This window comes from Oncorhynchus kisutch, unplaced genomic scaffold, assembly GCF_002021735.2.
Source record: "Oncorhynchus kisutch isolate 150728-3 unplaced genomic scaffold, Okis_V2 scaffold3979, whole genome shotgun sequence".
Classification (NCBI taxonomy): domain Eukaryota; kingdom Metazoa; phylum Chordata; class Actinopteri; order Salmoniformes; family Salmonidae; genus Oncorhynchus; species Oncorhynchus kisutch.
This window is the reverse complement of record NW_022265924.1, coordinates 1-9,639: the sequence shown is the minus strand read 5'-3', so window position 1 is coordinate 9,639 and position 9,639 is coordinate 1. Positions and strand designations below refer to the sequence as shown.

Here is a 9,639-nt window from a genome sequence, read left to right as displayed (position 1 = left end):
CAAAATACCCCACAGCTCACTCTTCTACTGATCACATGACACATAAAGTATTTTAAGGGTTAACACTGATATTCACAACTAAACACAACAGTCTTTTCCACCAAGGTCAACAGTGATAGTCAGGTGTGGGTCGAGAGGTCTAGTTCAGTGCAGTGCAGTAGGCGGGTCTAGTTCAGTGCAGTGCAGTAGGCGGGTCTAGTTCAGTGCAGTGCAGTAGGCGGGTGCTACACAATCTACAGACAGACCAACAAGGTGACGAGAACCAATCGGAATGTCCGTTGAGTCAAGACAAGCATTCTGATTGGACAGTGGCCTTACCAGAGCCAATCCACACAAAGGTGATGGCTGAAATAAATAAAAAAAGAGAGACAGAGAAAAAACAGACAGAAAGAAAGAACAGATAAAATAAAACGATGAAAAAAAACTGAACCAAAATGAATGAAATCATGAACTCAAGCAATGAAAATGATAAAAAATCAAGTAGACATTTCTTATTTATCGAGTCAGTCAGCAACACAAGAAGTACAAGGAGACCACAAGGTGCTGCGCCGCGCCAACAGGCAGATGTGTGCTGCCTCGCTATTTATAAACTCAACTCAAGTACATTTCCTCCTCGGTAAAGTAGCGATCAGTAAAGTCAGTGGTAATGTGCAGCACCACCATTTTGTGTGTAGAGTTATAACTGGTTATAACTGGTCACACTATGTATTATCTTCAATCAATCTGTCACAGCTCGAAGCAGCACGTGACTAAACTAAACTCTGGCTTCACACACAAACACCCAGGCTGTGTCCCAAATGGAAATATAGTGCACTACTTTAGACCAGGGTATAGAGAAATCTATTCCTACATAGTGCACTACTTTAGACCAGGGACTATAGGGAAATCTATTCCCTACATAGTGCACTACTTTAGACCAGGGACTATAGGGAAATCTATTCCCTACATAGTGCACTACTTTAGACCAGGGACTATAGGGAAATATATTCCCTACATAGTGCACTACTTTAGACCAGGGACTATAGGAAATCTATTCCCTACATAGTGCACTACTTTAGACCAGGGACTATAGGGCAACCTATGTCCTATAGTACACTATTTTAGACCAGGGACCATAGGGCAAACTCATTTGGGACACATCCTGGCTGTTTGTGTGTCATGGAACAACATGAAGGAGAGAGAGGTCAGTGAGAGGTCAGTGAGAGGTCAGTGAGAGGCCTTCTAGAACGGCCAAGACATAAGTAGATGATCTGAGGAAGTATGTTTTCAGGTCAGGAAATTATGTCTTTCTCTCTGTCTGTCTGTCTCTCTGTTACTGTCTGTCTGTCTCTTTGTCTGTCTCGCTCTGTCTGTCTCTTTCTCTCTGTATGTCTCTCTCTCTCCCGGTCTGTCTGTCTGTATGTCTCTCTCTCTATCTGTCTGTCTGTCTGTCTGTCTGTCTCTCTCTGTATTTCTGTCTGTCTGTCTGTCGTCTGTTTCTATCCGCCTGTCTCTCTCCTCTCTGTCTCTATCTAATCCCCTCTCGGTCTCTCTCCAACCCCCCCCCCCCCACTGTCTCTATCTAATCCCCTCTGGTCTCTTATCCCCCTCCCAACCCCCCTCTGTGTCTCTATTTAATCCCCTCTGGTCTCTTACCCCCCCCCACACCCTCAGTCTCAGACATATTGTTTGAGTTAAAACTAAGCCCGTTGACAGACATACTCTGCCAATAGAGTTCTGACTGGATTGTAGTCAGAGTTCTAACAGGCAACTGCAGTCATTACACAGTCACTCTGTACCAAATGGTACCCTGGTCCCTATATAGTGCACTTCGTAGGGAATAGGGTGCCATAGGGCTCTGGTCAAAAGTAATGCACTACGTAGGGACTAGGGTGCCATTTGGGATACAAATATTGTTTCACAATGTAGATATCTTAGTGAGGAGATGTGACATAGTGAATGGTGGGCATAATGACATAGATACGAAATAATGACATAGTGACTAAATGATGACATAATGACTAAATAATGACATAGTGATGAAATAATGACATAATGACATAGTGACTAAATAATGACATAGTGACTAAATAATGACATAGTGACTAAATAATAACATAATGACTAAATAATGACATAGTGACTAAATAATGACATAGTGACTAAATAATGACATAGTAACTAAATAATGAAATAATGACATAGTAACTAAATAATGACATAGTAACTAAATAATGACATAGTGACTAAATAATGACATAGTAACTAAATAATGAAATAATGACATAGTAACTAAATAATGACATAGTAACTAAATAATGACATAGTAACTAAATAATGACATAGTATCTAAATAATGACATAGTAACTAAATAATGACATAGTAACTAAATAATGACATAGTGACTAAATAATGACATAGTGACATAGTGAATGGTGGGCATAATGACATAGATATGAAATAATGAAATAATGACATAGTAACTAAATAATGACATAGTGACTAAATAATGACATAGTGCCTAAATAATGACATAGTAACTAAATAATGACATAGTGACTAAATAATGACATAGTAACTAAATAATGACATAGTGACTAAATAATGACATAGTAACTAAATAATTACATAGTGACTAAATAATTATATAGTAACTAAATAATGACATAGTAACTAAATAATGAAATAATGACATAGTGACTAAATAATGAAATAATGACATAGATACTAAATAATGACATAATGACATAGATACTAAATAATGAAATAATGACAAAGTGACTAAATAATGACATAGTAACTAAATAATGACATAGTAACTAAATAATGACATAGTAACTAAATAATGAAATAATGACATAGTAACTAAATAATGACATATATACTAAATAATGAAATAATGACATAGTGACTAAATAATGACATAGATACTAAATAATGAAATAATGACATAGTGACTAAATAATGACATAATGACATAGTGACTAAATAATGACATAATGACATAGTGACTAAATAATGACATAATGACATAGATACTAAATAATGAAATAATGACATAGTGACTAAATAATGACATAATGACATAGTGACTAAATAATGACATAGTGACTAAATAACAACGTAATGACATAGTGACTAAATAATGACATAGTGACTAAATAATGACATAGTAACTAAATAATGACATAGTGACTAAATAATGACATAGTAACTAAATAATGACATAGTGACTAAATAATGACATAGTAACTAAATAATTACATAGTGACTAAATAATTACATAGTAACTAAATAATGACATAGTAACTAAATAATGAAATAATGACATAGTGACTAAATAATGAAATAATGACATAGATACTAAATAATGACATAATGACAAAGTGACTAAATAATGACATAATGACAAAGTGACTAAATAATGACATAGTAACTAAATAATGACATAGTGACTAAATAATGACATAGTAACTAAATAATTACATAGTGACTAAATAATTACATAGTAACTAAATAATGACATAGTAACTAAATAATGAAATAATGACATAGATACTAAATAATGACATAATGACATAGATACTAAATAATGAAATAATGACAAAGTGACTAAATAATGACATAGTAACTAAATAATGAAATAATGACATAGTAACTAAATAATGACATAGTAACTAAATAATGACATAGTGACTAAATAATGACATAGTAACTAAATAATGACATAGTAACTAAATAATGAAATAATGACATAGTGACTAAATAATGAAATAATGACATAATGACAAAGTGACTAAATAATGACATAGTAACTAAATAATGACATAGTAACTAAATAATGAAATAATGACATAGTGACTAAATAATGAAATAATGACATAGATACTAAATAATGACATAATGACATAGATACTAAATAATGACATAATGACAAAGTGACTAAATAATGACATAGTAACTAAATAATGACATAGTAACTAAATAATGACATATATACTAAATAATGAAATAATGACATAGTGACTAAATAATGAAATAATGACATAGATACTAAATAATGACATAGATACTAAATAATGAAATAATGACATAGTGACTAAATAATGACATAATGACATAGTGACTAAATAATGAAATAATGACATAGATACTAATAATGACATAGATACTAAATAATGAAATAATGACATAGTGACTAAATAATGACATAATGACATAGTGACTAAATAATGACATAATGACATAGTGACTAAATAATGACATAATGACATAGATACTAAATAATGAAATAATGACATAGTGACTAAATAATGACATAATGACATAGTGACTAAATAATGACATAGTGACTAAATAATAACGTAATGACATAGTGACTAAAGAATGCCATAATGACATAGTGACTAAATAATGACATAAGTTAGAGCGTTGGACTAGTAACCGGAAGGTTGCAAGTTCAAACCCCCCGAGCTGACAAGGTACAAATCTGTCGTTCCTTCTGCCCCTGACACAGGCAGTTAACCCACTGTTCCTAGGCCGGTGACTAAATAATTGACATAATGACAAAGTGACTAAATAATGACATTATACAAGTGACTAAAGCATGAACACACACACACACACATTCATGCAGACATGTGTACATGCAAATCACACACACACACACAGACTTACTTGATGTTGTCCAGGCACCCAGAGTCTGGTTTGAGGATAGCTGTATGGTGGAACATCTTATAGAGGGCGATACCCAGGAAGATGACGTTCAGCTGAAACACACACACACACACACACACACACACACACACACACACACACACACACACGTCAGGATTTCAACATTCAATGGCATGATACATAGCTTGTCTATGAGACAGTATAATATCATTTCAATAACCTCATGCATGTCTCCATGTATGTAACCTCATGCATATCTCCATGTATTCACTAGTCAGGATCGAGGGAAACATGAGCAAAGTACAGAGAGATCCTGGATGAAAACCTGCTCCAAAGTGCTCAAGGCCACAGACTGGGGCGAAGTTCCACCTTCCAACAGGACAACAACCCTAAGCACACAGCCAAGACAACGCAGGAGTGGCTTCGAGACAAGTCTCTGAATGTCCTTGAGTTTCCCCAGCCAGAGCCCGGACTTGAACCCGACGCGAACATCTCTGGAGAGACCTGAAAGCAACGCTCCCCATCCAACCTGACAGAGCTTGAGAGGATCTGCAGAGAACGAACGTTCTACACTTCTTTCTGGTTATATGTGTGTGTGTGTGTGTGTGTGTGTGTGTGTGTGTGTGTGTATGAGTCTGTATGTGTGTGTGTGTGTGTATGAGTCTGTGTGTGTCGGTGTATGTGTGAGTCTGTTGTGTGTGTGTATGAGGTCTGTGGGTGTCTCTGTGTGTGTGTGTATGAGTCCTCTGTGTGTGTGTGTGTGTGTCTGTGTGTGTTGTGTGTGTGTGTCTCTGTGTGGTGTGTGTGTGTCTCTGTGTGGTGTGTGTGTGTGTGTATGTGTCTCTGTGTGTGTGTGTGTTAGTGTGTATGAGTCTGTGTGTGTGTGTGTGTGTCTCTGTGTGTGTGTGTTGTGTGAGTGCTTGCGTTCCTCCTACACATTCTGGCTGGCTGTCAGAGCTGGCCTTGGTGTTATCTCTGTGGTGAGTTTACTAGCACCAGGCAGCCCTGAATACACACTGACATCCACCTAATTGGTTCAGTGTCATCCTCATTATTCTCTCTTCTCCTCTCTCTCTGTCTCTCTCTCCCTCCTCTCTCTCTCTCTTCTCTCTCTCTCTCTGTTCTCTCTCTCTCTCTCTGTCTCTCTCTCTCTCTCTCACTATATATATATATATATATCATGTCTGGCTCAAACAAAGCACAGCGGAACATTCTAGAACACCAGAAGTCCTGTGAACATTCCGCTGACAATGGAAGCTAAAGAACTTTTCTGAGAAAGAAGGAAGGAACTTCGGAGAGATGGATTCTGGGAATAGAACCGTTGGATGGGACATACTGCTGCTAACTAAGGCTTTGTCCCAAACGCCATCCTATTCACTACACACACCACTATGCTCTGTCATCCTATTCACTACACACACCACTATGTTCTGTCATCCTGTTCACTACACACACCACTATGTTCTGTCATCCTATTCACTACACACACCACTATGTTCTGTCATCCTATTCACTACACACACCACTATATTCTGTCATCCTATTCACTACACACACCACTATGATCTGTCATCCTATTCACTACACACACCACTATGTTCTGTCATCCTATTCACTACACACACCACTATGTTCTGTCATCCTATTCACCACACACACCACTATGTTCTGTCATCCTATTCACTACACACAAAACTATGTTCTGCCATTCTATTCACTACACACACCACTATGTTCTGTCATCCTATTCACTACACACACCACTATGTTCTGTCATCCTATTCACTACACACACCACTATGTTCCGTCATCCTATTCACTACACACACCACTATGTTCTGTCATCCTATTCACTACACACACCACTATGTTCTGCCATCCTATTCACTACACACAACACCATGTTCTGTAATCCTATTCACTACACACACCACTATGTTCTGTCATCCTATTCACTACACACACCACTATGTTCTGTCATCCTATTCACTACACACACCACTATGTTCTGTCATCCTATTCACTACACACACCACTATGTTCTGTCATCCTATTCACTACACACACCACTATGTTCTGTCATCCTATTCACTACACACACCACTATGTTCTGTAATCCTATTCACTACACACAACACTATGTTCTGTCATCCTATTCACTACACACACCACTATGTTATCTTCCTATTCACTACACACACCACTATGTTCTGTCATCCTATTCACTACACACACCACTATGTTCTGTCATCCTATTCACTACACACACCACTATGTTCTGTCATCCTATTCACTACACACACCACTATGTCTGTCATCCTATTCACTACACACACCACTATGTTCTGTCATCCTATTCACTACACACACCACTATGTTATGTCTTCCTATTCACTACACACACCACTATGTTCTGTCATCCTATTCACTACACACACCACTATGTTCTGTCATCCTATTCACTACACACACCACTATGTTCTGTCATCCTATTCACTACACACACCACTATGTTCTGTCATCCTATTCACTACACACACCACTATGTTCTGTCATCCTATTCACTACACACACCACTATGTTCTGTCATCCTATTCACTACACACACCACTATGCTCTGTGTTCTTTGTGCTACTGATGAAGAATTATTACGGACTTATAGAACCACAGAACCATAATTATTATGGACTTATAGAACCACAGAACCAGAATTATTATGGACTTATAGAACCACAGACCATAATATTAATGGACTTATAGAACCATAGAACCATAATTATTATGAGGGTATATAACCATAGTAACATAATTATTATGAAGGTATATAACCATAGTAACATAATTATTATGAAGGTATATAACCATAGTAACATAATTATTATTATATAACCATAGTAACATAATTATTATTATATAACCATAGTAACATAATTATTATTATATAACCATAGTAACATAATTATTATGAAGGTATATAACCATAGTAACATAATTATTATGAAGGTATATAACCATAGTAACATAATTATTATGAAGGTATATAACCATAGTAACATAATTATTATTATATAACCATAGTAACATAATTATTATTATATAACCATAGTAACATAATTATTATGAAGGTATATAACCATAGTAACATCATTATTATGAAGGTATATAACCATAGTAACATAATTATTATTATATAACCATAGTAACATAATTATTATTATATAACCATAGTAACATAATTATTATTATATAACCATAGTAACATAATTATTATTATATAACCATAGTAACATAATTATTATGAAGGTATATAACCATAGTAACATTATTATTATTATATAACCATAGTAACATTATTATTATTATATAACCATAGTAACATAATTATTATTATATAACCATAGTAACATAATTATTATGAAGGTATATAACCATAGTAACATAATTATTATTATATAACCATAGTAACAGCTCTCTCTTCTTACAGTATAATAGAGTCCCTGCATACATTCACAGAGATTAAGCACTACTTAAAACCCAGTTCTTTTTCAAAGTAGGAATATACAGTGTGTGTGTGTGTGTGTGTGTGTGTGTGTGTGTGTGTGTGTGTGTCTTACCATTATTATGAGCGTGGCAGGGCCTATGAAACTCCATATAAAATATGTGTCCAACCGCAACCAACACCTGCAGAGAGAGAGGGAGAGAGAGGGGGAGAGAGAGAGGGGGGGGGGGAGGGGGAGAGAGAGAGAGAGGGGGGAGAGAGAAAGAGAGGGGAGAGAGAAAAGAGAGGGGGAGAGAGAGAGGGGGAGAGACAGGAGAAGAGAGAAGAGCGAGAGGGGAGAAGAGAGAGGGAGGGGGAGAGAGGAGCAGAGAGAGGAGAGAGAGAGAGAGAGAGAGAGAGAGAGAGAGAGAGAGAGAGAGTAGAGGAGAGAGAGGGGGGAGAAGAGGGGAGGAAGAGAGAAGAGGGAGAGAGAGACAGAGGAAGAAGAGAGAGAGAGAGAGAGAGAGAGAGAGGAGAGAGACAGAGAGAGAGAGAAGAGAGAGAAGAGAGAGGAGAGAGAAAACATAAATCAGACATGCCAAAAGCCCAGTAGTAAGCACGGGAGGGAGAGAGGGAACGAGGGAGAAGGATAGAGAGAGAGGGAGAGGGATAAAAAACATGCCTTTATATACATATAGAGAATGGTTGAGGATTTACCCGACAGGACAGAGAGAGAGATTGAATATAAACACAGAACATACATAACCCAGATGAGACAGACAGACAGACAGACAGACAGACAGACAGACAGACAGACAGACAGACAGACAGACAGACAGACAGACAGACAGACAGACAGACAGACAGACAGACAGACAGACAGACAGACAGACAGACAGACAGGGGTGAGCACCTGATAAATAAATAAACCTCCCTGAAGGGTTCAAAGATATGACATCACTGCTATCTCCATACATAGAGATATGACATCGCTGCTATCTCCAGATGTAGAGATATGACATCACTGCTATCTCCATACATAGAGATATGACATCACTGCTATCTTCATACATAGAGATATGACATCGCTGCTATCTCCAGATGTAGAGATATGACATCGCTGCTATCTCCAGACATAGAGATATGACATCACTGCTATCTCCATACATAGAGATATGACATCGCTGCTATCTCCAGATGTAGAGATATGACATCACTGCTATCTCCATACATAGAGATATGACATCACTGCTATCTTCATACATAGAGATATGACATCGCTGCTATCTCCAGATGTAGAGATATGACATCACTGCTATCTCCATACATAGAGAATATGACATCACTGCTATCTCCAGACATAGAGATATGACATCACTGCTATCTCCAGACATAGAGATATGACATCACTGCTATTCCAGCATAGAGATATGACATCACTGCTATCTCCAGACATAGAGATATGACATTGCTGCTATCTCCAGACATAGAGATATGACATCAC

The 9,639-nt window shown here is 36.9% G+C and overlaps 1 protein-coding gene across 7 annotated transcripts in view; it reads right to left on the bottom strand.

Annotated features, from left to right (window-relative positions):
- The window catches only part of LOC109886435 (adhesion G protein-coupled receptor L3), a gene marked incomplete at its 5' end in the record, with an annotated part of 27,609 nt that extends 19,271 nt beyond the window's left edge, over positions 1-8,338 (bottom strand). For all 7 annotated transcript variants that reach the window (XM_031821478.1, XM_031821479.1, XM_031821480.1 and 4 more), the window contains 2 exon segments: positions 4,658-4,749; positions 8,272-8,338. In XM_031821478.1, coding sequence (XP_031677338.1) covers positions 4,658-4,749; positions 8,272-8,338 — 159 coding nt within the window.
- Between the last annotated feature and the right edge of the window lie 1,301 nt (positions 8,339-9,639).